Source organism: Thamnophis elegans, chromosome Z (genome assembly GCF_009769535.1).
Source record: "Thamnophis elegans isolate rThaEle1 chromosome Z, rThaEle1.pri, whole genome shotgun sequence".
In the NCBI taxonomy this organism is placed as follows: domain Eukaryota; kingdom Metazoa; phylum Chordata; class Lepidosauria; order Squamata; family Colubridae; genus Thamnophis; species Thamnophis elegans.
The window spans coordinates 58,473,050-58,500,777 of NC_045558.1; the positions used below are offsets into that span (position 1 = coordinate 58,473,050).

The following is a 27,728-nucleotide window of genomic DNA, read 5'->3' on the forward strand; positions in this document are numbered from 1 at the left end:
CAACAGCGAGATCGAAAGACGCTGGGGCCGTTGAAAGCCGCCGGAAAGCGGCGCCGTCAGCATGCCACCATTTCTCTTGTAACTAGATGGTCGGAGGACTACCGAGGACGGTCGCGCAGCCTGGGAGCCGTTCGAAAAACGGCGACCCCCCAACAGCCGCCCGCTCGGGTCCCCTGGATCACCCTCTACCGTTGGAGCTCCTTCCCGCATCAATTCTGACTAGGTTCGATGGTGTTTTTAATGTTTTTCGCCTACCTAGTCGGAGCGGGGAAGAAACGGCAGCCATCCACAGCTCGCACATGTGCATATATGGTGGACTTGCAAAAAGGTTAAGGCATTTTGGATAAAAATATGGTGGATTATGCAAAATGTTCTTTAAAAAAGGATAAAGTTTACCCCTCAGTTATTTTTGTTAGGTATAATTACTGATTGTACAGCTGTAGAGATTAATTTGATTTTGCATTTAATAACTGCAGCTAGATTGTTGGTGGCGCAATACTGGAAGAAGGAAGATTTGCCTACAATTCAAGAATGGACATTGAAAGTCACAAATTTAGTCGAGATGGCTAAAATAATCTGCATATCTTAAGGACTACTCAAACGAGAGATATAAACAAGACTGGAAAAAATGGATCGATTATATTCAAAATAAATATGGGACTAAAAAATTCCAGATAGCTTATGATTAAGATCAGGAATGATATAAATTGTTTAAAGTTAGCCTAGCAAGGAGGAGCTAAGTTCAATTTAAAGATGCTATCAATTTTCTATTTTTTTTTCCAAATATATTTTAGACTGTTTTTGTTAAAGATTTATACCGTGTATGGGTTCTGGGAAGTCGGGGGAGGGAAGGCTGGGGGGGTTGGGACGAAGGGTGTGAGGGAGGGATATATATTAGGCTTGACAAGGGGTATTAGATTTTAAAGTAATATGATTGCACATGTATACTGTCTTCTCTTATTTTTTCTTTAAAACTAAGATATGTTAAGTATATTGATATGGAAGCATAAATACCATCAACATAGAATGGAGTTTGCTCAGAAGCTGAAATACACCAAGTGAATGAGAGGAAAAGTGGAAAGCAGAGGAGAGAAGAAAGATAGGAAGAGAGTGATAGGAGAGAGGGTAAGGGGGAAGATGAGGAGAATAAGGAGGAGTGGAATGAAGAGAGAGAAGGAGAAAGGAAGGGGAAGTAGAGTAGAAAAGGATGATGGAGGGAAGAAAGGAGGTAGGAGAGAGGCAGAAGAAAGAGGTGTATGGAGAGCAGAAGAGCTAATAATGGGTTTTTATCTTTCTGGGCGTTGATGACAAGAGGAACTGATGTAATTACTACTTAATACAATAGGATATTGGCTATGTAATAGTATACATGTGATTATATATTATGAAAATGGAGAATAAAAAAAGTATATTTTGAAAAAAATGTCGAGGTGATGCCATTTCCGTTCACAGGGATGTGTTGGATGGGGGCAAAAGTCAGGAAGGACCAACTCCTAAGCGTAATGGAACGAGGAGTTGATTTTCGTGAGGAAGGAAGGATCCAGACACAGGACCTCCCTGTTTAGGTGGAAAATACAGAGGTCACTGCGCACTGACAGGGCCACAATCTCTGAGATCCTCCGAGTCAAAGTTATCACCATGAGGAAGGCTACCTTTAACATTAGCAGATGTAGACTAATGGAATGGATTGGTTCAAATGGAGCCGATGTCAGGGCTTTGAGCACAACTGGAAGCTCCCACGAAGGGTAACGATGAACCATTGGATGTCTGATGTTGGCAGCACCTTTCAGAAACGCACGAGCCCTGGAATGGTGTGTCAGTGAGTGCCCTGCGCCTCTGTGAAGCACTGTGGTGAGCACCGTCATCTGTTTTCACAGGGTGTTTGGGGCCAGTCCCTTGTCCAGGCCGTCCTGGAGGAATTCCAGGACTTGAGGGAGTGAAGCTGATCTTGGGACCACCCCCAGGGGGCAGCACCACCTACAGAAAGTGGACCACATCACGTTGTATACCCGCATAATGGACGGTCGTCTGGCCTCCTGGATGGTATGGATGACTCGCTCTGAACAATTGTCCCATCTCAGTATGTCCCCCTCAATGGCCAAATAAATATGATATGGATTTCAACAGAATTGATTTGTAACATACAGGAAATTGACATAGAAAAAAGCACTTGGGCGGACCACAATCCAATGAACAATTACATGGAAAGGATAAAGGAGAAGATCTAGATGGACGCTAAACAATACTATATTAAAAGAAAAGGACTTTGTACAGAAAATGGAGAAAGAATTGGCATTCTTCTTTAAAGAAAACAGAAAAGAAGACATATCAATGCAGAATCTTTGGGATACAATGAAGGCTTATGCCAGAGGCTTGATAATAGACTATACAAGGAAAAGAAATACAAAGAAAAGACAAGGCTTTAAAATACTAGATGACGACTGTAAGAGACTTGAAAAAGAATTACAGAAATCTCTACAAAAAATGACATTAAAATAAAAATGGACACAATTAAACATAAAATGGAGTTAATGGAAAAGGGAGAACTAGCACAAAAAATTAGAGTTGCTAAACAGAATTACTTTGAAAATGAAAATAAACCAGGCAGATGGTTAGCGTATAAATTGAAAAAAGGGAGAGAATCAAGAAAAATAATGCAATTAATAGATGATCAAGGGCAAATTTGCAACAGAAATGAAGAGAAGAAAGAATTATACAAGATTACTACGGAAAATTGTATGAACAAGAGAATATAGGAGAGGGAGGAACTAAACAATATTAGCAGAAAATGAATCTACCCCAGATACCGAAAGAAACTGAAATGATGCTAGAAGGCAATATAGCGATGATGGAGTTAATTGAAGCATTTAAAAAACAAAACAATGGAATGGCTCCAAGTCCGGATGGATTGCCAGTGGAATTTTATAAGACACTGCACGAATCATTGTGTCTTCCACTACTAGAAGTTATGAATGAAGTTATGTTAAAGATGAGGATACCCAAATCGTGGTCAGAAGCATATATCACACTTCTACCAAAAGAGGAAGCCGGCCCACTTCAAATTAAGAACTATAGACCTATTTCCCTGCTAAATTCAGACTATATTTGCTTCAATATTGGCAGAAAGATTTAAAAAATATTTAAATAACTTTATTCACCCTGATCAAAATGGCTTTCTGCCAAAGAGACAAATTAAAGACATGAGAATAATTCTGGACACTTTGGAATATTATGAGGCATATCCTGAAAAACAAATGGCTTTAATGTTCTTAGATGCACAGAAAGCCTTTGACAATGTGAACTGGCGATTTATGTTGCTACAGCTGAAACAGATGGGCTTTGGTAAGAAATTCACCCAAGCCATATAAACTATATACACAAACAAACAGCAGAGATAATGATAAACGAAGAACTGACAGACTCTATTGAAATAAGGAAAGGGACAAGACAACGTTGTCCACTATCGCCTCTACTGTTTGTCTTAACATTAGAAGTCCTAAATAGAAACATTAGAGAAGAAAAAGACATAAAAGGAATGAAAATTAAAAAGGAAGAATATAAATTGCAGGCATTTGCAGATGACCTGGTCTTCATCTTAGAGGACCCACTAGAAACTGCACCTAAATTGATAGAAAAAAATAGAGGAATATGGAAAAGTAGCAGGTTTGAAAATAAATAAAAACAAAACAAAGTTCTTGACAAAGAATGTTATTAAGACAAAAGGAAAAAATAGCAGAAGCTTTGAAGATCCAAGTCACGAAAAAAGTCAAATATTTCGGGATATATTTGACAGCAAGATGTAGTACACTTAAAGAGAACAATTACCATAAACTTAAACAACAGGTTGCGACAGATTTGGCAAAATGGGAAAATTTTCAATTATCAATAATAGGGAGAATATCAACAATCAAGATGAATATATTACCCAGGATTTTATATTTATTCCAGACATTTCCAATTAGACTAGGGAAAAATATTTTGACAATTTAAACAAAATAGCATTGAAGTATATTTGGCAGGGAAAGAAAGTGAGAATAAAATTAAAATTGTTGCAAGATGCTAGAACAAGAGGAGGATTTGGTCTACCTAACTGGGAGTTATAATATCAGCTAATGTTTGATGTGGGTAAAGGAATGGATAACATTAAGAAACTATAGATTATTGACTGTAGAAGGACATGATTTGCTGTTGGGATGGCACACTTTCTTATGGTACAAGGGAACTAAAACGCAGGGATATTTTAGAAGACATTACATATGCGAGGCTTTGCTATTAAATTGGGAAAAGATTAAAAAGCAACATTACTTAAAAATTCCAGTCTGGTTATCAACTATTGAAGCTTTTTCATATCCAGTAACATACAAAAAGGAACAAACAGTTAGATATGGTGAAATATTGAATGCAAAGGGTGAACTTAAATCTATGCAAGAACTGGAACAGCAAGATATAAAGATGAACTGGTTTTCATATGCGTAAATACATTCCAGATATGACAAAGATCTTAAAATGGAAGGTTTCCATGATAAAATGACTGAGTTAGATAAACTTTTGATAGGTACTGATGAAAAGGTGATTAAAAAATTATATAGACACCTACTAGAGGTTAAGTTAGAAGAAGAACAAGTTAAAGAATCTATGATTGCTTGGGGGGAAATTTTGGACATGGGATTGACTTAGAGAATTGGCAGAAATTATGGTCTCAAAATTATAAAATGACAATGTCAACAGCATATAAAGAAAATTTGTATCAGATGTTTTACAGGTGGCACCTATCCCCGACGAGAATAGCAAGAATAAATTGGAAAAGTGTTGGAAATGTCATCAGATACCGGGTTCATATTACCATATGTGGTGGACTTGCATAGAAGCTAAAAGATATTGAACTAAAATCCACACCTGGTTGGAAAAAAATGACATAAAAACATATAGACTTTAAACCAGAAATCTTTCTATTGGGAATTATACTGGAAACATACAATAGAGAATTGAAACATTTGATTGTAAATGTGTTAACAGCAGTTAAAAATGTATTTGCTAAAAATTGGAAAAATGAGGAAATACCAACGCAAGAAGATGTTATTGATAAAATAATGGAATGTGCTGAAATGAGTAAATTGACATTTGAAATTAAAGAACAGGAAGATAAACAATTTTATAAGATATGGGATTTATTTTATCAGTGGTTAGATAAAAATGTTAGAGAATGTTATAAATATGAGAATAATAAAATGATACAGAATATAACATAAAGGTATATTATTATTGGATAGATTTAAGATGATGTAATGAATTGTTATAATATAAATGAATCCAATATTTAGAATATCTTGTTTAAAATGAAGCAATAATAGTGATAGTTAAATATATGTGGTACAATGATAATAAGGTATACAAATATATTTGACTTGATAATATGTGATTTCATATAAATTGTAAGTGATGATTATGGAAAGGATGCACAAAAACCTTGTAACCAATCGACACACTGTATGTAATTTAAGAAGGTTTTATGTTTTGTTTGTCTATGTTTGTCTAAAAATAAAAACTTTTTAAAAATGCGGATGCTTGGCAACTGACTCATATTTATGATGGTTGCAGTATCTCAGGGTCATGTGATCACCTTTTGCAATCTTCTTACAAGCAAAGTCAATGGGGAAGCCAGATTCACATAACAACCATACTACTAACTTAATAATTGCAGTGATTTATTTAAAGAGATGGCAAGAAAAGTCATTAAATGGGGCAAAATTCACTTAATGATTCACTTAGCAACAAAAATTTTGGTTTCAATTGTGGTCCTAAGTCAAGGACTACCTGTAATTGCCACATAATAGGAATGGCTATGTTTAGTTTTTACTGCAGAAAGATAAGAAACTGTCCAAATTGTCTTTGTTGGTGTAATAGGCCATTGAAGAGCATCTGCAGTTTGATGTAGTCCTGTGCAAATTGTCCTTTAATAAAATACCACTTTGAAAGATTTTATGAGCTATGGTATAAATTTATTTATTTTATTTATTCAATTTCTATAGTCACCCAACTCAATGAAAGTGAATAGCAACATTATGTTGAAAGAACAGAATGGGTTGAGAAACATTATTTAATAGCTTAAACCCAAAGAACTCAGCTACCGTCTGGATAAGAAAACAATTTTGGAGGCTAATGGATAGCTAAAAGGAGATGGGATACTAATGTAAAATGCAAGACAGAGCTTCTCCCTTAATTCCTCTTCCCATCCTTTTTCTTATCATAGGAGCAGGGAAGTTCACCCCTTCCCCTAAGAAATTGCCTGGTTTCAGCTCTCAGGAGTCTTCTCTAATTGTACCTCATGAAGAGGCAATTAGGAGTTGAAGTTCAGCAATCACTTCAGATCTACCAGCTTGCTGCTTTTTGTTTGTTTGGTGACTTGTGGAATCCAGACCATAGCAGCTACTTGGATTGTATGTGTAATTGCCTTTGAGGATTAGAGCAACTGGTTGGAAAAGCAAAGGTGGGAGAATCAGAAAACATGATGTTCTGAGCTAGACGCAATTGAGTTAATTTTAGTGTGTAGGCAGGTGTTCCAAAATGGAATATTGTATCAACTTTGTAGAAAGTTTTCTACAAGGTCAATAGCCTCCTGAAAAATAAAACAAGCAAATCCTTTGACTGCTAGTTAAGATCTGATTAGTCCAATAACCAAAACATAATTTATATAAAGGCACTGACCCCTTCAGTTTGATGGAGGATCCAGTCTCAATGTAAGCAGCTGGTGTCCTGCCAACATCTAGTTTTCCTTAGACTCATCCTCCAGGTTACACACTATTCATATAGGGAGCTTGTTCCATTTTTTAAAAGAAAACATTAGTTTTATACTAGATTCTATCTGCAGTTTTTTTTAGCAGCAGTCAGCCCCAAGATGAAAACTCAGTTGTGAATGTACATCCTAAAAAAATTGTAAGTAGACCAATTTGATACCATGGCAAGGAATGTTGTGTGTGTGTGGATTAAATCATTTAGCTAGTCTAAAAAGCTAATGTTATGTTCCATAATCCATTTCATTTTATTATTTATTATATTTTACATCAATATATCACACTTGATATCTTTTGATAGTAGTTGCCAATGCTTACCAATACTCAGCTGTAGAGTGACTTTATCACTGTCTTGCAGTTCCCTACTAAATGTCACTTTTAGCCGAAATTCTTGTCCACGTCTCACAATTAAGCTACTATGGGAAAACTCATTGGTATGATGAAGACGGGTGTTGTCATACCTGAGAAAATCAACACCAACAGCTCTCAGAGGATCTCCTGTAAATAATAAAGAATGATTAACTTTTAAAAACTGATTTTATTGACTTTTCTCTCTTTTGCAGATATGCAAATATATTTTCTGCTATTTGCTTCTATTTATACCAGTCCTTAAATGAGATAGTCAATAATAGTCCTTAGCTAAACTATAATATATTAGCAATATAAGTAATATTTTCCTATTTATTCCATGATTTGATTCACATTTGATTCACATTAACTGAATGAGAATATGATTGTTTCCTATAAGTTTAATATTTTTTGTCATACTGCAATTACACATTCAGGCACGAATAAGACCCCCATATGCAAAGTTTAAGCCAAATACTTCATTATGTTCCACCTGTAATAGAGGAATCTTCTTAGTCTGGAAATTCTCTCTTGGGAACAATTAGGTAAGGCTCCGAAGAATTGAGAGAGGGTGCTTTTATGCTTGCGCAGCAGAGGTGGGTTTCATAAAATTTTACTGCCTATTTTGTGGGCTCTCAGTTCTGGCTCTCCCTTCCTCGAGCATGTTGCTTCCTGTTGCTGCTGGCACCACTTTTGGTGAATCGACTCGGCAGCGATGGCAAGAAGCAGCTGCTAGCGATGCTCTCAACGATGGCAAGAGCTCCACCATCAAGCCAGATTCACCAAAAGTGGCGCCAGAAGCAATGGGACATGCTTGGGGAAGGGAGAGTTGGAACTGACTGCCTGGGATTGTGCTTAAGCCGCCCCCACCGCTTCTGCAGCCACCAGAGACTCCTTCCTCACTGATGCTTTGTTTCGGGCGCCTCTGAGGGCTGTCCCTGGATGACACTTGAGGCCATCCTCACTGCGGCTCTTGGAGGAAGGAGGCAAGGATGCTGACAGGCGCTCGCCCTGTTGGATTCTCGGAAAGAACCAGGCGGGAGGCGTCTGAGGTAAAGGTAAAGTCAACCAACTTTTTTACAGGCAACAGCAAACAAGAACAGTAGACCGGCACCCGCTCCCTGTCTGACAGCTATTTATACGGAGCTGTCAGACAGGGAAACCAATAGCCGCGCGTATGACAGCCCGGCAACTTCAGGTCGTGCCTGATTGGCTCCAGCGGCCTGGCTGTTGCCGAGCTGTCATTCGTAAGTCCGAGGACTTAACACCTCTTCCCCCCCCCCCAGCGAGGGCGCATGCATCAAGAGTGGCGCATGCGTACTCTTGCAGGTAGGCGGGCGGACGGCAGACACGCCCAGAACACCTCAGTTGAAGAGGCCGCGCCAGAGAGTGAAGACATCCCTGTGAGAACTCCTCCCTGGAGGGAGTGGAGCTCTGGGTGATGTCACTGCGGCCTAGACCAGGAGGCGAAGCCCTAGAAGAAGGTAGGCCGGGTGGAGGGGGCATGGCTGGAAGAGGCGGTTGATTTTGAACAGGCCAGTAAGCAGCCAGGGGGTGGGAAGGGCCTGACAATGGAAGGCCTAACTGGGCGGAAGAAGGGAATGTGAAGGCGGATTGAGCGGTTGCTGGGGGCTGTGCAGGGGGCTGCGGTGACCCAGCGGCCGGGCAGTGGTGGCCTGATTTGGGGAAGGCCAGTGATGGAACGGTGCGCTGGAACTGCGGCGGATCCGGGGCAGGCTGCCTGATGTCGGCGGCCAGCCTCTGCATGTCAGTTTGACTGAAGGCCTCCGGAGGGTGGCGGCGCCTCAGTTGATCCAGGTGGCGCTGCCACTCGCTGTCATCGGGTAGGTGGACCCTGTAGGAAATGGGGCCGGTTACATTGGTGACGGTGGCAGGCACCCACCGAGGGTCCCCTGGGTAGTTACGGGCCCAAACCAAATCCCCAATAGCAAAAGAACAGGAAGGGTGCCCCAGGTTGCCAGGCTGAAGTCCTGAATAGAGGGGGTGTAGTCTATCCAGGATGGTCCGCAGGCGCCAACCCATCAACAGCTCCGCGGGGCTTTGCCGCATGAGGGGGCAAGGGGTGGAATGCTGGGCCATAAGGTAAGCATCCACCCTTGCCTGCCAGTCGCCACGGTCCATGCGGCCCAAAGCCTCCTTGGCCGATCGGGCCGCCCTCTCCGCCCGGCCATTGCTGGCCGGATGGTAAGGGGCGACTGGAGCGTGGCAGATCCCTTGGGCAGCCAGGAAGGCCTGGAAGACTGCGGAGGAAAATTGTGGGCCGTTGTCAGACACCACCGTGTCCGGCAACCCATGGGTAGCGAACAAGCGTTGTAGGGCCCGCACTGTACTCTCCGTTGTGGTGGAGTGCATGAGGACTAGCTCCACCCAGCGCGAGTAGGCATCCACAGCGACCAGGAAAACCTGGCCGTAGAAGGGACCCGCGAAGTCGAGGTGAAGGTGGGACCAGGGCCCGCATGGCATCTCCCACTCCAGAGAGGAGGAGGCGGGGAGCAGGGCGGGACACCTGGCAGGGGTCGTATCTGCTGACCCATGCCTCTATGTTACTGTCAAGGCAGGGCCACACATAGCTTCGGGCCAGCGCCTTCATGCGCGTGACCCCAGGGTGATCGGCATGGAGGTGGAGGACCTGGCAGCAGACGGCGGAAGGGATGACCACCCGGTCGCCCCAGAGAAGGCAACCGCAGTGGAGTGACAGCTCCAACTGACGGGTTTTAAATGGGCGGCACTCGGGAGAGACGCCCTCTGCAGGCCAGCCCCTCAGGACCCATGCCATGATCTGAGAGAGGACAGGGTCAGCTTGAGAGTGGGAGGCCACATCAGAGGCAGTGAGGGGGAGGTCCAGCTCAGCAATGGAGAAGATGGAGAGGCAAGGGACCGGCTGGGGGTCAGAGCAGGAAAGGGGGCAGCGACTGAGGGCATCAGCATGCCCTAGTTGCTTGCCCGGACAGTAGCACAGCACGTAGGAATACGCGGCTAGGAACTCCGTCCAATGGGTCATCCTGGGAGACAGGATGGGGGGGTCGGCCTATCACCGGCCAAAAGCCCAAGGAGAGGCCTATGGTCAGTGTAGAGGGTAAAGTGCCGACTGTAGAGGTAATCGTGGAACTTTTTAACCCCGGACACCGCTGCCAGAGCCTCCTTGTCAATCTGGCTGTAATTCCTCTCGGCTGAGGAAAGTGTCCGGGAGTAAAAAGCGATGGGGACTTCCGAGCCATTGGGCAGGACATGGCTCAGGACCGCCCCCAAGCCCACTGGGGAGGTGTCACAAGCTAAAGTCAGGGGCATCTTGTCGCTATACTGGACTAAGACTGGCTCTGACATCAGCAAGGATTTGACAGCCGCGAACGCATGCGCTTCGTGGCTACCCTATTACCAGGCCGCGGATTGGTCGAGCAACCGATGCAGCAGCTCGGCTAGTGACGCCTTGTGAGGGAGGAACGGTGCATAAAAGTTTAAAAGGCTGAGGAACGCTTGCAGCTGCGCCTTGGAGGTGGGTGCAGGGGAGTTCTTGATGGCCGAGATTTTAGACCGTCGCCATGGTCCATGCGGCCCAAAGCCTCCTTGGCCGATTTTAGAAGGGGTGGGGTGGATTCCCTGGGCGTCAATCATGAAGCCCAGGAACTCCACCCGTGGCACAGCAAAGGAACATTTGTGGCCTGGTTCTTTCTGAGAATCCAACACTGGCGACGAGGATGGGACCAGGCGGGAGGCGTCTGAGGTAAAGGTAAAGTCAACCAACTTTTATTACAGGCAACAGCAAACAAGAACAGTAGACGCCCCCTCACCGCTTTCCTGACCAGCCACTCAACTAAACAGGGCAGGAGGGACTGCAGGAGCAGCAGTGGCGAGCGGTAAGGGAAGCGAGTGCCGGCCAACATCCCTGCCTCCTTTCTCCGTGAGCGTGGCAGGGGAAAAATCAGGGGGAGAGAGGGAGGAGAAGGCCATCCCTAGCAGAAGCTCGCTTCCCCTCCCTCTCTCCCCCTGATTTCTCTCCATGGCAAGCAAGGCGGCTCTCAAAGAGAATGAAGCGTGGGCGCTTCTTCCAACAGCTGAGGCCTCCACTCCTCTTCCTTCATCGGCTGTTTCTTTCTTTTGCTGGTATGGGGGTGTGGCCAGGCCACCATCGCTACCGGTCCTATCTGCTACACTAGATTTTTCTCTACCTCTCTTGGCGTACTGTACCGTACCAGAAGGAGCCCACCCCTGTCGTGCAGTGACTCTACTGTAGACTAGATCTGTGCTTTATTCTCCTTTCTACCAATCTAGGTACTTCTCACAATATTACTTATATTGCTAATTAATATAATATCCCCAACAGCAAACAACTATACTTCCCAAAGCCCTTCTACAATTTGTGTCCCTTTCCAGGGATTTGAGGTTGGCATTTTTCCTTCTCAGTTGCTTTGTTTTTACAAAATGCAGCACTTTCCCATCACTCCCTTTAAGAAATATGCCCAATGTGGCCTCTAGCTGCATGAAGAATATATGAAAGAATCTGAAATCTGACAATATGATGGGACATGTGTTGTGGATGAAAGTTCCCATTCTCAGTTGGTTAAATAAAGGGAGCTTTATTCAATTTTTGAGGAAATCCCTCTTCTCTGAAAGTCAGGGTTTATAGCAGAGATTTTTCTGGATCTAACCTCATCATTAGAAGCCCATGTTACCCCATGATAATAATCTGACAATGGCAGCTTCTTGAGGAACCCTCTCGCCCCACTAGGATTTGCCCGCACCATTCATTCTGACAGAGGAGGCATACTGCAACTCCCATCAGTCTAATTATTCTGGTTTGTGGAATCCATGAGGCCGGCCTTCTCTGCTTTTGTTCCTGCCCTCTGGAACAACTTGCCCCTCAATGTGAAATTGGTCCCAATCCTCCTATGTTTTCATAAGGGCCTAAAGATATGGCTCTGCCAGTTGGCTTGAGGCCCCAGTGAGGAAATAGCACAATGGAGATGGTTGATTGAGTAAAAACAGATCCCACCTCTCCCAACTCCGCCCTTGCCCTCCCCATGGGTCCTTGGTTTGAACTTTAAAACATAAAAAGTTTTAACTTTTTATGATTTAACTGTATATGTAACTGAGATTGCTAAGAGTTACCCAATGGTAAGATGGGTATCCAATAAATTTTATAAATAAATAAACTTTTGACTGAGATAAGCTTAGTTCTTCAAACTGAATTATCACTATTTTCCCCAAATTGGCAACCTCTGCTTACATTAAACCAATATAGCCAAATTGAACCATAAAGTAAAATGACATTAGAAATAAAAATCAAGAAAAATATTTTTCCTAGTCAACTATAAAACTTTTTTGCAACTCTAAAGAATTGAGTGGAAGCCTATCTCCTTAATAAGTAGCATTCTTTTATTCTTCTTCTATAGCACTTAAAACTGTATCTGCAAGATTTTTGGCCCCAGAGTCATTTTCCATGGCATTTTTCCTGATGGAGCTTTCTTTTGAATATTTGTGCTAAATAATTTTTTTCTAGCATATAAGATTACATGAATCTCCAACTTCCTATTACAGAAATGTTATGCAAATTAGACAACCATCTAAGCATATATGAGCAGACTAGTCAAGCAGAGGATGATACGGCTGGTAAGACCACATGTTTAGAGATGGTTTCTCTAAGTGAATTTCTAAGTGTATGTGGGGGTCTTCCCTCCCCTCATTCAGCTCTCTTTGTGTATAGTCTTTAGCATATCCAAGTTAGCATCACCAGCTGCCTTTAAACATGCTGTATTATGACTCCTTTGCACCTCTAAACATACTGCCTTCCACTTTTAGCCAAAGTTGAGCTAAAGGCATCCTGTTCTTTGCAGGCAGGCAGAGTAGGCAATGTTCATTTCCCACAAGAAGTAAAAAATACCACGTTTCTGGTCTTCTCTGCTTACAAAGAAAATTAATAACTTAATTTGATAACATCTTTGCCCTACTGCTGTAACTCCTTCAAGTTTTACAAATGCTTCTGCATGTCAGCATGGTGATTGCTGCTACTTTTCTCTCTCTCAAGTGTAGTAGGGAATTATCAGCTACCTCTAAAAGTGTTACTACAGCCCTAAAATATATTAGTTGCCATGACATCATTTAGGGTTAGGCCTACCTTAGGTTCTGCAGCTTTGATAACAGCTCCTTCCTTGGTATGAAAAAAAGAAGCTGTGGTTTTAAAGCACATATTTATTGTATTGTATAATGACAGTGAGTGGCTATGTTGCCTTTCAGAATGGAAAGGGGCAATGTTCTTCAAAGCTCACTGAACCACAGTTCCCAGAAACCCAATAACATGCTTTTAAATTTGAGCTCAAGTTGAGTTTCTTTCTCAAGGAAATGAAAGGGAATGACTAATGCGTTGTTCTGCACTGAATAAACAAAGGCAGGAATCAGAAATATGGGTTATTAAAATGATAATGATAATCTCTTGACAATATATAATAGAAATTTCTTCTCATTTGTCACACATTCCTTGCACTTCAACCCTATATATATTGTCAGAGCTAATGCATCTTATGTCAATTGTAACAGTTCACATACTTCTTAAAGGTTAAGTTGGAGTAAGTTCTATTAATCACAATGGGCCTTATCAGGGTAGAAGTAGAAGCCCAAGGTAAACCTCTCAGATGAGAACCTTCATGATAGGAACGCCCTTATGCCAAATATCCTGCAGTTGGGGCAATTGAGGGTAGGCAGGAGACAGGAAGAGAAAAGTCACCTGACCATTTCCCCCACATAACCACCTTAGCAAGCTTGAGCCAACTAGGGTCTCCCTTTACATTATTCTCACTAATCCCTCCCATTGTTCTTAGCCACTAAACTCTGTCATTTGCTTAGCAATAGCCCATTCAAGAGTGGCAGCAGACATCAAACCAATAACAAATTTGGTGACACTTCCAAACAGTTATATTAAAACAAAAAGATTGTCAGCCTAAATTGTGCCCCCCCCCCCACTGCTGATCCCTAATCTGCTATAATAATATAGTCTGGCAAAGGGTATCACACTCTACCATTAAGAAAACAGAGTGGGAAATTCCTACACTTAAACCAAAGGTGCTTTTTTTCAAGAGGCAATTGAACTTTCTGGTTTTTCTTTTAAAACGTTTCGCTTCTCATCTAAGAAGCTTCTTCAGCTCTGACTCGATGGTAAGAAATAGAAGGATTTCCTTGCAGACAATGAACAAACAAACAAATATCCTTCTATTTCCCACCATCCAGTCGGAGCTGAAGACGTTTCTTGGATGATAAGTGAAACATCTTCAAAGAAAAACCAGAAAGTCCAGTTGCTTCTTGAAAAAAGCACTTTTGGGACAACCATGATGTAGATGACTGAGAATCACTATAGACATTTCCCAGGCTTAATTTCCCATCCCTTTTTTGTTAGTGTTGAGAGAACAATAATATTCATTCTTGCAAAGGCAAGAGATTCTAGGGCATGGGTCCTCAAACTACGGCCTCTGGGCCGCATGTGGCCCGCTGAAGCCATTAAACCAGCTTGTGCAGGACCATGAGACTGCCCCGCCCACATCACCCTGCCCATCCTTTGCCCGAGTGCAGGACTTATCTTCGGGAGTCCCGCAAGCTGGAACTGAAAGGTAAAGTCAACAATTTTGGCCCGCAGAGACAAAAAATGAGCTGGTTTTGCCTCTTTTTCTGCAGAATGCTTCTGGAGGAGGGGAGGAGTGAAAAACGACCCATTTTTCACCTCCCCCACCTCCAGAAGATAGATGTAGAGAGAGAACACAGAGAGAGAGAGACAGAGGGAGAGAGAAAGAGAGGGGGGAGAGAGAAAGAGACAGAGAGAGGGGGGAAGAGAAAAAAGAAAGAGAGGGTGAGGGAGAAAGAAAGGAGACAGAGAGGAAAAGAAAGAGAGAGAGAAATTTCTCAAGCTCCTAACCTCTTCTCCCTTTCTCATTGAGCTCAGAATTGCACAGTCTCTTAATTTGGGCTTCTGTCTGGAATATAATGCCTCCTTCCTAGGAAATGATGGGACTCCTGCTAGGAATTCCCCTCCCTCTTCCTTCTCCAGATGCACATTCATTTACAGCATCAGCATTATTAAAAGCTGTATCAATCAGTCACAAACCCTAAAAAGAATCTATCAGACCTGCAAGCCATCTTTTCTTCTGGTTTGGATTTCAGCCTGCCACACTTTCTACTGTGGGAAAATGTGATGGGGGAATATATGGAATTGGGGAAATATGTAGCCATAACAACATTCTTCTTAGAAAGTCAATGTCGCTTTTGTCTCTGCACCTGGCCAGATGTGGATGGGAGGAATCTGTCTTCGGTGCAGTGGAAGATTGGACCATGTGATGAACTTGTGGGTGTTGGGGCAGGATCTTGAACTTTCAACTGGGTGGGAAAACGTGGAAACTTTTAGATTCGGGTTTTCCCAGATGTGCCAACATGACACCTCTAAAACGGGCCATTTTTGGGAGGTTTGCAGAGTGCAAAAACTCCCCCCCCTCTTTTGGAAAGCTCTTTAACTGATTGATGAGAATTAGATTGATCAAGTGCTGTGCCAGCAGAAACAAAGTCTTAGATGATGCAGATTGTCAGCTATTTCTTTCTCCAGCACATGGATAAATACACCTGGAAACATCTACCTACCTACCTACTCTCTCTCTCTCTCTATCTACTGTATTTCTCTCCCCCCTCTATCTACCTATGTACCTACCTACTCTCTCTCTCTCCCTACCTACCTACCTACTGTATTTCTCTCTCTCTCCCTCTCTATCCCTCTATCTACCTACCTACTTTTTTAAAAAAAATTCCTCTTCAAAACCTTGGTGTGTTTTATACTCTGGTTCGTCTTATACTCCGAAAAATGTGGTAACTACTGTTTGTTTTAGCAATTTCCCAGGCTAAAATGCAATTAGCTGATTTATGGCTGTATATATTATGCCAACCCAACCAGGGATGGAAGGGATGCACATTTAAGACAGGGATGACAGGAAGTGAATCTTCATAATGATTCTGCTTCTTTTGTTGATAGCTTGACGTGACAACTGCAGATACTCAGACCATATGTGGGACTTTGTCTATATTGGCTTACTGGCCAAGAAGGAGAGCAATATAAAGTGTGGAAATAGTAGCAATGGCAGTAGTTCCTCAAACTATCTATCACACCATGGGGGTGAAAGGTCCTTGGATTTCATAAAACCAATGTCACAGAGTCTATCCCTTTTGAGCATTGTGAAACTATATTGCAATTTATTTGTCACTAAGACTTAAACTATCTGCATTCTTAACATTCTTCCACAAGATTGTAAATCTTTAAATCCCAAGATTTAGTTTTAAGGCTTAAGTGCCATTGAATAAAGTGCTATTTCCAAACCTGTAGTCTACAAGTGTTATGCTTTGGGAAATTTCCTTTAAGAATTCCTGAACCAGATTCATTCGATTTATCTCCCTATCTGTTTTTTTTTAATAAAGTTTTTGTTTTTTTAATACAAATAACATATTTATGAACAAAGCATTGTTCAGGTTTTCCTGGTACATGTCCAGGTACATCCCCTTTTATACATAATCCATTTTACATCATAATTCTATTTCCAATTTCAACTCTATTATTCTCTTCTCATATTTTCCATCTTAAACTTATTTTCTTATTGTTATATAAACAATATCATTAATTGTCCCTTCAAAATTATACCAAATTATCATTTCATGATTCCTCTTTTCATCTATTTTACCCTAATGAAACCATCTAGTTATTTTTTTATTTTTAGTTCCCTTTTCTTCTATTCTTGTTCTTCAATTAAGCTCTCTTACTCTCTTCTCTTCTATTTCCTGGTCTGAGTGCTCCATCTAAATTTCTAGTTTATCCTTGCCCTCCAAAGTTTCACACACATTTTTAACATCTCAAATAGTTATACATTCATACTACCAATTTATCAAATTAACAATTTTTTCATTGTAGTTCTGTTTCCATTTCCAACCCAATTTATTCTCTTTCCATTTTTCATCTTAAATTTATTTTCTTCTTAGTATCTGAATAATATCACCAAATTCCCTGGTTGGGTGCCTGGTTGTTTTCCACTGTTGCAAACAGGTCTAAGACCGGCAGGCCGAATCGAAGCATCACTTGATGGAAGAGGTTCGGATGGACACTCCACTCCGCCTGATCTATCCTGGTCAGGCTCAGCCAGTCTGCCTAGATGTTGGAAGCCCAAGATGTGCTCCACTCTGAGAAATGACAGGTGAGATTCTGCCCATTGACACAACAGGGTGGACTCCTGCATTAGGGGCCAGGAATGTGGTCCCCTCTGCCTGTTTATGTGTGCCTTGGTTGTGGTGTTGTCTGTTAGGATATGGTTGTCCTGGACAGTGTGTTGGAATTGAATGAGGGTGAGACGTACCACTCGCAACTCTAGCCAATGTATGCTGTTTTGGCTTTCTTCGAGGGACCACTGACTGACCTTGAGCCACTTGAGCTCCTGCATGTGCACTCCCCACCCTGTCAGACATGCTCCATCGTAAGTGTGAGACAGTTCAGATCTCTGAACAAAGTTCCCTGCAAAATTGCCGGGGACTGCCACCATTTGAGGAACCGTAAGACCTGTTTGGGAAGGGAGACTCTGAGAGGGGAGCAGCTCCTGTTGGCCTTCTGATGTGGAAGCATGAACCATTGAAGGGTCCTGCTATGGAACCTGGCCCACCAGACGACCCCGAAGCAAGATATTATCTTTCCCAAAACTTGGGAGAGAAGAAGAGATGCCTTGCGGAGGGGCGGGACTTTCCCGACAATTTTCCTCAGACTGTGTATGCGGTCGTTGGACAGATATACCCTTTCCGCCATGGTGTCTATTAAGAACCCGAGGTGAAGAATGCTAGTTCTGGGTACGAGGTGACTCTTCTTGAGATTCACCCCAAACCCGTGATCTCACAGGGTGTGGATGGTGGGAGCGAGATCCCTTTCTGCTTGAGACAGTGACCTGGATAACAGGAGAATGTCGTCCAGGTAGCAGAGAATCCAAATTGGAGATGATGCCTTAAGGTGCAGGTGGCCTCCTATACGCCTTTCCTCCCTGAGTGCTGCAGAGTGAGGATTAGAAATGAAGGAAGGCCAGATGAATGGCCCTCAATTTCAGCCAATTCATACTGTAGGAAAGGTCAAAATCAGACCAGAGACCCTGAGCTACTTGGTCTTCCAGGTGAGTGCCCCAACCCGTCAAGCTCGCATCCGTCGTAACTATCAGATGAGGATGTTCCCTGAAGAGGGACCCCTGAGAGATGGCCGGGGAGATCTACCAGTCCAGAGAGTGGAGGACATCTGGAGTCAACCTGACCTTCACTAGGGAACAGCTGCTGTTGGTTTTCTGGAATGGCAGTAGAAACCACTTGAGGCAGCGGCTGTGAAGCTGCGCCCAAGGGACGATGGAGAAGGAAGAGACCATCTTCCCCAGCAGTTGAGACAGCTGGAGAAGAGGGACCTGCTGTCTCCTCCGTACCTCATAGGCTAAGTCCCTGATGCTGATCTAGCATTCCCGAGACAGGAAGACCTTCCCCTGAGAAGAGTCCATGAGGGCTCCCAAGTGCACTAGACAAGATGTGGGAACAATGTGGCTCTTCTCCTGATTGATGGAGAATCCCACCTCCTGAAGCACCTGTAAGGTGTCCTGGAGATCCCGAAGGGCCTGGTTGAATGTCATCCAGGTAGCAAAAGATCTGAATTGGCGTGGCTTGTAAGTGGGCTGCTACGACTGACAGGAGTTTGGTGAAGACCCTTGGGGCTGATGACAGCCCGAAGGGGAGGGCCCAATTCTGAAAGTGACGGCCCACATAGGCAAAGTCTATATCTGTGTTGCTTGTGAATGGCACGTGGAGGTAAGCCAACGTGAAGTCCACAGATGTGAGGAGATCAAGTCTGCGCACACTCTCTAGGATTGACAGGAGAGAGTGCATTTTGAATCTCCTGTACCTGATGAATCGATTGAGGAATTTGAGATAGAGGATTGCTCTCCAGCCCCCCGAAGACTTTGCACAATAAAGAGACAAGAGTAAAAACCCCGTCCTACCGGGCCTGGAGGCACAGGCTGAATGGCCCGAATGTGGAGCATATGATGGATGGCCTGCTCTACTAGGAGCCTCTTTTGAGGATCCCCGGAGATTGGGCACGTGACAAAGTGGTTTGGAGGCCTGGAGCGCAAGTCCAGAAGAAGGCCGAATCTGATTGTGGACCTGACCCACACGTTGTTGGTGATGTCATCCCAATGATCCGCGAAGGTTGACAGACATTCCCCTATGGAGAGACCCTCCAGGCAGTCACTTCTGCCTCTTGTAGGGGCTGTTGGTATTGTCCCTGAATGACTTTCTGGACTGGAATCTCTGGTTGTTTCTGCCTGATCTGTTGGAAAAAGATGGGCCCTGTCTGGGGGGAGCCTGACATTGTGGACGGGAAGCGGAGGCACCCCTGTCCTGACCATGAAAGGGCTGCCTATGATAAAAGGATTGATTGTGGAAGAAGGATCCAACGTCGCGATGTCACAACATGCGGTCTCGATATTCCGAGACCGCCATTGATACTTTTGCCACTGGAAACAGTCCATTGAGACCTAAACCACCCCACAGAGATGGTGATCAGGAAGACAAAGCCTTGTTGATCTCAGAGACATTGCAAAGTCTCTGATTGACCCAAGGGAAGCGCTTCAAGCCGGCGGTAAGTCAGGACAGCTCCAGAAGGAAGGAAGTGAAAAGAGAAAGTGAGTCCATCTGATGAGGTATTTTTCCTATTTTGCAAAAGACTGCCCAAAGAAATTTTTCTTTAAAGCCAAATTAGATCCTTAAGCAAAAGAATTGAGCAGCAAAACTAACTCATATTGGATTGCTTTGGAAAGCTTTTTTTTCTTTGTAACTATACTTTGTGGATTGAAGTGCTCGCAACATTTGTCATTTCTCCTCTTAAAGTGAACGAATTGATTTTTTTCTTCTGCTTTTTGTTGCTTTATTTTTTGACTTCTGGATTAAAACCTTCCTTTTTATTTTAACAATTCTTCCTATTACTTGTTATTAAATCTCATTAAAAGAAATCTAAAGAACTTTATTTCCTATAAGCCAGATAGATATATTAGAAAGTGAAAAGTAGCACACTGCCACTCAGAGGTCAGAGGCTGGAGCTTCTGAAACAACATATCTCTTCTTTTTCCTTCTTTGATTTCACTGACTTTGCAGCTGAAGGGTTTGCAACTTGTATACAGAAACTGATAAAGAGCCAAGGGCATGAATTGTTTTCACAGGTGCCTTTGAGAACTATTTTGGCAGGGGAAAGAAAGGGGAAAAAACAGAACCCTTCTCCTTTGAAGAGCATAAAAGAACTTGTGTTCAAGTCAACCTAAAATAAAAAAAAATTAAAGAGGCCTGGAAGGCTAGAGTTTTTTTCTTTCTTTCTTCTTTTTTGGAAACATGGATCAATATTCAGATGAGGAAACCTTACACATTTAAAATATCTTGGCTGGAATTCAAAATCTATTGGAAGGATTGAGAAGAAGTTGGAAAGACTTCCTCACAGCAAAAGATGAAGGGGTTGGAGCCCCAAAAATTAAAGGGGAGAAGGAAGATATAGAAGATAAAGATAAGACAGATATGATATCAGCCATGCCAGATGAGTAAGAATGACAGTGGTGGGGTGGGGGGAAATGTCCTCCTGGTAGAGGGGGTCCTCATTAGGAGTGATGATCCTGCCACCCTCAGATTCATCCCCACTGTTGGCCAAATCACCCGTGCTCCTGGCATCCTCAGGTTGGATCATGGATGCAGCAGGGGAGAGATCATCCTCCGAATTGGAAGAAAGGTCAGGAGGAGGACTAGGCTGAATGGACCTCTGGGCCTAAAATAGACAGGATTCCGTGTTTTGGTCTTAGTTCTGGCCTTGCTGGGAGGGGCCTGAGTGGCAGTATCCCTTTCCTGGGGGTGGATCAGCTGTATACTTGTGACTAGACCTCAGGGCCTTGGAATCAGGCTCAGTAGGGGAGGCCTCTGGAGCAGATCTGTGCCTGTGTGCCCCAGATGAAGGGAACTCGGTGGGTGGATACACTTGAGGCTCAGGGGCAGGAGAGGCCATTGCCTGTACTCACGGCTCAATGAATAGTCAAAATGGCCGCCGAGGCTACAGAACCTATGGACTGGGCACCACAAGGTAGCCGAGTCTGCGGAACGAGGGAGGGCATTGAAAGCCCTGCGGAGAGGCTGCAGAGGCAGCAGCGATAGTCTGGCGGTGGTGGAAGTGCTGAGGAACGGTGGTGGCATGCAGCGGCGGCATGCAACGGCATGCAGTGGCACTTCCTGACAGCGGCACTTCCTGGCGGTGGCACTTCCTGGCAGCTCCTGGTGCGGTTGGAGGCTTGGCAGTGTTAGCGGCAAGCGAGGGAGAGCCAGGGAGATCCAGCGGTGGCAGCAGCGCTGAGTGGAGCCTCCAACGGCCAGTGCTGAGCAGTGCTGCGCCCGAAGAAACGTCTGAGGCTGCTGGCAAGTTCGGGAGGCAAAAGCCTCAAAGAATCCCTGGCAATTTCCCTCAGTAAACCCAAAGGCTAACTGAAAGTCCTGGCTCCAAAGGGAGCAATCCAAGAAAACCTTTTTTTTCTTCCTTGCAATTTGGAGATGAATTCAAGCCAACTAATTTTGATTAGAGAAGCCAATTGAAGTTTTTAAGTAGAAAGTTGAGGAGAGAGCAATTAGCACAGCCAGTTCAAATCAAACTGAGTCTAAAAAAGCAGGAGGACATTCCTCAGAGGCGATGACATCACTTTGGTAGACTCAGTTCTATTGGTTACTGACTGAGTTAACCCATGCATGACTGCTGTCTCCACCAACTTTGGAGAATAGCAACATATCTACTTTAAGTTTGATCAAATAAACCAACTTAATCAATTAATTAATTTAATTTCTATAGCTGCGCAACTCAATCAAATGACTCCTGGCAGCTTACAATTCTAAAACTATAAAACAATGAAAAAATAAACAAAACAGTAAAAACATCCAGAAAATGCCTTTCTTTTAACAATCTTTATCTTTATTCATCAAGATGATGATGAAACTCGATATCTTATTCTCTGTTCCCCGAATATCCTTCAATATGTCCAATTTTGAAGTGTTTTATTTCATTCAAGAATAGAATAAAATACTTAAATTATTAAGATAAATTTAAGTGTTCTTAAATTGTAATCTTTAGTTCCTTCCAGTTTTCTTTAGGCTCCAACCTTCAAAGTCCATCCAATCAGAGGTGGGTTCCTACCAGTTCGCACCTATTCGATAGAACTGGTTCATCAAATCTACCGAACCGGTTAGAAGAGACATTCCACCAGTGGACCCAGAAAGCAGGCCACATCTACAGAAGAGGTTCCAAAATTTATTGAAACCTACCACTGGTCTTTGGATATGATTATTCTACACTATCATGCTCATATTTATAAAACTCAGTGCCTCTGTGAAAGGTAAGGATGACTACTGTGTTTGTGGTGCAATCAGAACATTGCGTGTGTTGAAGTTGTTTTAACGCAAACCAAAGATGCGTTTTAAAAAACAAGTTTACATCATATTCTTATGCATGCCAGTGCTGTGTGTGAGGTAATTTAAGGTGGTTCTGACAAGTGTCATCGGCATCTTCATATCCGGTCACATGGGTGGCAAGCCACTCCCATCCGGTCACATGGGTGGCAAGCCACTTCCACAAAGGGGGCCACACCCACAGAGTAGGTTTGAACAATTTTTGAAACCCACCACTGCATCCAATATTGTTTTGTTATAAGAATTTACAACTGCAACATTTTCTACAGGAATCTTATAATTTATTTCTTGAAATTTTATTTTACATTCATGTGGACTCTTAGTTCATTTCCAACTTTCCAAAACCAACATTCTAATTATTCTTGTGATTAAGAAAGCTCAGCAAACTTTGTCCATTTAGGCTGCATTATAAGTATAAGTTTGGTTGAAATCCTTTGACTCCCATCCTCTTGATTTCCAAGCTCACCACAGAAAAATTCAGCATCTGCAGTCTATTCATGCGAAGCGGGTGTCCAGGAAACAAGTGAGCAATCTCACAATCATTTTCTGGAGATATTTTGCTGGTCAGAATTCATTGCCAGGCCACCAATCTCCAGCACAACGTCTTCCCTGCTCTTTCAGGGACATCTAATAACTGAAGTCATAAATTTAGTTTTGACTGTTTAGATTAGGAGTTTTGCAAATAGAATGCAATACCATTAATTATTTCACCAAAGTCAGTTGATAATTGGTAATAGATGTTCATTCCAAAAGGAGGGGGCAAGGATGCTCAAAGTGGCATAAATAATAGTACAAATATGACTGCACAATATCACTGCACAAAGGGAATTTTGAAAGCAGAAAACTAAATCTTATCTGCAGGACAATTCACTATGGGTGTCCTTAAATCTTTAATAGTGAATTAGTGTTGAAATTAACTTCCATCTTAATATTATTTATTTATTTAATTCGTATTGCTGCCTTTTTGACCATGGCAACTCAAGGCGGCTTATTGTTTTGTACATTTAAAACACTAACAACTAACAAAAAGAATAAAATAAATTAATATAGTACAATATAACAAAATCACCCACCCCCTCCCACCCCCTATCCCGGTCACAGAAGATCGCAAGAGCTATTTGATGGCTCCATCCTGCTCTGGGTACCCCAGGCTGGCTGGCAGAACCAGGTTTTCAGCTCCTTCGGAAGAATATTAGAGTGGGGGCCATTCTAATATCTGGGGGAATGATGTTCCAGAGAGAGGAAGCCACAGAGAAATACCCTTTTCTGGGTTCCACCAGGTGTATCTCCCTCGGGGATGGGACCTGCAACATTCCCTGCATCCCCACTCTGATGGGTCAGGAAGATGTGACTGGCAAGAGACAGTCCTTCAGATAACCTGGTCCCAAACCATAAAGGGCTTTAAAGGTAACAACCAGCTTGAATTGCACCTGGAAGCAAATCGGCAACCAATGCAGCTCCTGCAATAGCAGTAGACTTATATACCGCTTCATAGGCCTTTCAGGCCTCTCTAAGCGGTTTACAGAGAGTCAGCATATTGCCCCCAACAATCTGGGTCCTCATTTTACCCACCTCGGAAGGATGGAAGGCTGAGTCAACCCTGAGCCGGTGAGATTTGAACCGCTGACCTGCTGATCTAGCAGTAGCCTGCAGTGCTGCATTTAACCACTGCGCCACCTTGGCTCTAAGAGGTGCAAGAGGTGGTACATGTGCACAAAACCATGCGGGCTGCTGCATTTTGCGCCAATTGGAGCTGGATGCTCTTCAAGGGCAGCCCTATGTAGAGTGTGTTGCAATAGTCAAGACAGGAAGGGGCTAGGGCATGAGTGACTGTGAGTAGGGACTGTTGGTCCCGGAAAGGGCATAACTGGCGCACAACCCACAGTTGTGCAAAGGCCCTTCTGGCCACAATTGCATATTAGCCTATGTGTGTAGCCTAAGTACAAATGAATCTTATATTATGAAATATTGCAAGGGTTCTTAGACTTCCAGACAAGGCAATTGAGTTTAAAAGAAACAATGTAACTATAAGATTTATTAGATTAGAATTTAGGTCTATGTGAATAAATTTAGTGTGATGCATGATATTTGAAAATCATTCAGTGTTCAAATAAAATAATAAAATGAAAACAAAATGAAACACAATCTGATATAGCAGAAACACCTATATAAATAGTATTAAACCAGAGTAACAGCAGCTCAAATTGCTAATCCAATTTCCATCAAAATGTGAATAAAGAAATGGCAGTTGCTGAAAATGACTATTTAAAATCTCATAAACCTGCAGAAGCCCTTGTTTTTAGTTGACTATACCTACTGAACAAAGAGATGTGAATTCTTTTACACAGCTAGTATCCTTTACAAATTATAAACAAAAATATTTGGTGCATGTTATCACTCAGGCAAATGCATATTTTTAAAGAAAAATCCCACTAAATTTTATCAGATAGAAAAATTAGCAATTTTAACCAGATTATCGTTTATTTATTAATAAATGTGGCACAGAAATTTCAGTGCAACCTGACAACCAAAGACTAAACTATTGATCCTACTGATAGGGGAAAAATTCTATAGAACAAATATAAAACAAATTACAATACATGTTCAGCGCAGACATCTTAAATCAATTTCATCCTTATTTGAAGTTCCTGTAGTTCCATCTGTCATTTTAAAAGGTTGAATTTCAGATTTTAAAATCTCAGAACTCAACTTGTACTCAACTTGTAAAATTCCTAATATCATGCGGCATGCTGCTCAAAGTTTTATCAGAGTTATCAAATAATAGCAAGGAAAAAGAAAAAAAATTGAGTTGATTTAAAATATTTTCTTGTACTTACCAATTGTTTTACTCATTTTATTTCTCAGCTTTATTCCTGCAAGTTTTGCAAGAGGCAGCCAGGTGTTGTTTTTGAATGGGCCAAATGAACCTTTCTCCTTTTATCAGGTTAGCTGTGGTGTCAGTGTACAATGCTGGTGGGTGGAGATAGAATGAGGAAATTGAAACATAAGATTGACTTTAAAAGTTTACAAAATACATTAAACATATTAAGGAGATTACACAAAGATCATTTACATAAATGGCTTTTCTGAAATAAAAGAAAGCCAGTTTTCATTAGCAAGAGGAAGCTATTACATGAAAAGAATATAGAATGCAGTATGTTAATCCCTACAAATGATTGTCAGAAATCATTTGTTCCTTATGGAAATATAGTTTCTCCCACTATTAATAACAGAGCCATACACATTTCAGATTTTGGAAAACCATGTCTTACTTTGTAGGCTACATATGTAGCATTTTCCTGCAACTTTTTAAATCAATCACATTTCCCCCCAGGTAATACAGATAGTTCTTGACTTACAATTACACTTTGTGTAAGATGAATGAACATATAAATCTGATACATAAATAAATGTGTTCAAGCAGAATCTAGACAGCCATTTGCTGTGGATACTTCTTGTACTTAACAGAAGGTTGAACCCAATGGCCTAAATTCTGATTCTAATACATTTGTCAATTGTTAAACATTTCCAGAAGGGAAGTCACATTTATTTGTTAATGAAACAAAAAACATTTAACCCATAACATAAATATTGTGTCTTGTTTGATGAGCAAATAGGATTTGTAAACCATAAGTGTCCTCTCTACCTGTTTGACCTTGAAATTCACAAATGTTTGGAAGCCATATCAAGGAAGAAAGGATTAATGTGTTGTGCAGTCCCAGGCAATTTTTTTATTTTTTATGTTGTTGTTTTTTTTGGTACAAATCTTTTTTATTTCCATTTCATTCTATACAATCACATGTTTACTGTGCAACCGAGGCATATAACATTGGGTAATAAACACAGCTCTCACTTTTATAGAAAATGCCCCCTACAATACAAACCCAATATACCGCCTTAGCCCACCATACACCCTCTTTCATCCCCCTCCAACTTTCATTCTTCCTTCTCTCATACCCCTCTACACCTACTTCCCCTCCCCCTCTATCTAACCCTAACCCTATCACTCCCTCTCTTAATCCATTCCCTCCCTTCCTTCTCCTCCTCCTCTCTCTCACCCTCTCTACTCTCCTTCTTCTTTCATTCAGCTCCTCCCTTCGGTATACTTCTATTACTTTCCAATATATTCAGTTTGTTCTGTTTTGACACTAACATTAAGAAAACCACAGTATACAAGTGCAATCATGCTTTAAAATTTAACACATATTATATTTCCCCCCTCCCCCTAGATCCCCGCCTCCCTTCCCTCCCCCCCGACTTCCCAGAGCCCATACATGGTATAACTTTTTGACAATCACAGTCTAAAATATCTCTACATTGAACTCAGCTTCTTGCTGTTACCCAAATTTTTAACAATTTAAGTTATTACTAATTTTAAGCATAAGCTATCTGGAATTTCCTAGTCCCGTATTTGCTTTGTATATAATCAATCCATTTTTTCCAGTCTCGTTTATACCTCTCATTTGAATGTTCTTTAAGATATGCTGAAAATTTTGCCATTTCGGCTAAGTTTGTAACCTTCAAAGTCCATTCTTGAATTGTAGGCAGGTCTTTCTTCTTCCAGTATTGCGCCACCAAGAGTCTTGCTGCCGTTATTAAGTACAGAACCAAATTAATCTCTACTGCTACAAAGTCAATACATATACCTAGTAAAAACAGTTTGGGAGTGAATTTTATCCTTTTTTTGAAGATATTTTGCAGGATCCACCAAATTTTTATCCAAAATGCCTTAACATTACGACATGTCCACCATATATGAAAATACATAGCATCAAAAGAACCACATCTCCAACATTTAGGCTGAACATTTGAATACATAGAAGCAAGCTTTTTGGGATCTAAGTGCCATCTATAAAACATCTTATAAAAATTTTCTCTCAAATTTTGTGCTTGTGTAAATTTTACATTTCTTACCCATATTTTTTCCCATGTGTCCAGCATTATAGGTTCTTCAATATTCTGAGCCCATTTTATCATACAATCTTTAACCATTTCGGTTTCTGAGTCCATCTGTACTAATACATTATATATCCTCTTTATGTGCATTAAACTTTGATCTCT

The 27,728-nt window shown here is 42.0% G+C and overlaps 1 protein-coding gene across 4 annotated transcripts in view; it reads right to left on the reverse strand.

Annotated features, from left to right (window-relative positions):
* Window positions 1-27,728, reverse strand: part of TGM4 (transglutaminase 4) — a 163,805-nt gene that overhangs the window by 62,620 nt on the left and 73,457 nt on the right. For 3 of the 4 annotated variants that reach the window (XR_004256901.1, XM_032235683.1, XM_032235682.1), the window contains exons 2-3: window positions 25,505-25,637; window positions 7,110-7,289 (exon numbers count right to left, since the gene is read on the reverse strand). Coding sequence is in view for 2 of the 4 variants with exons in the window: in XM_032235683.1 (XP_032091574.1) it covers window positions 7,110-7,289; window positions 25,505-25,520 (196 nt within the window). In the remaining 2 variants the exon portion in view is untranslated. Of the gene's footprint in view, window positions 1-7,109; window positions 7,290-25,504; window positions 25,638-27,728 lie in introns of those variants that run through there. The other variant, XM_032235685.1, reaches the window with a different exon arrangement.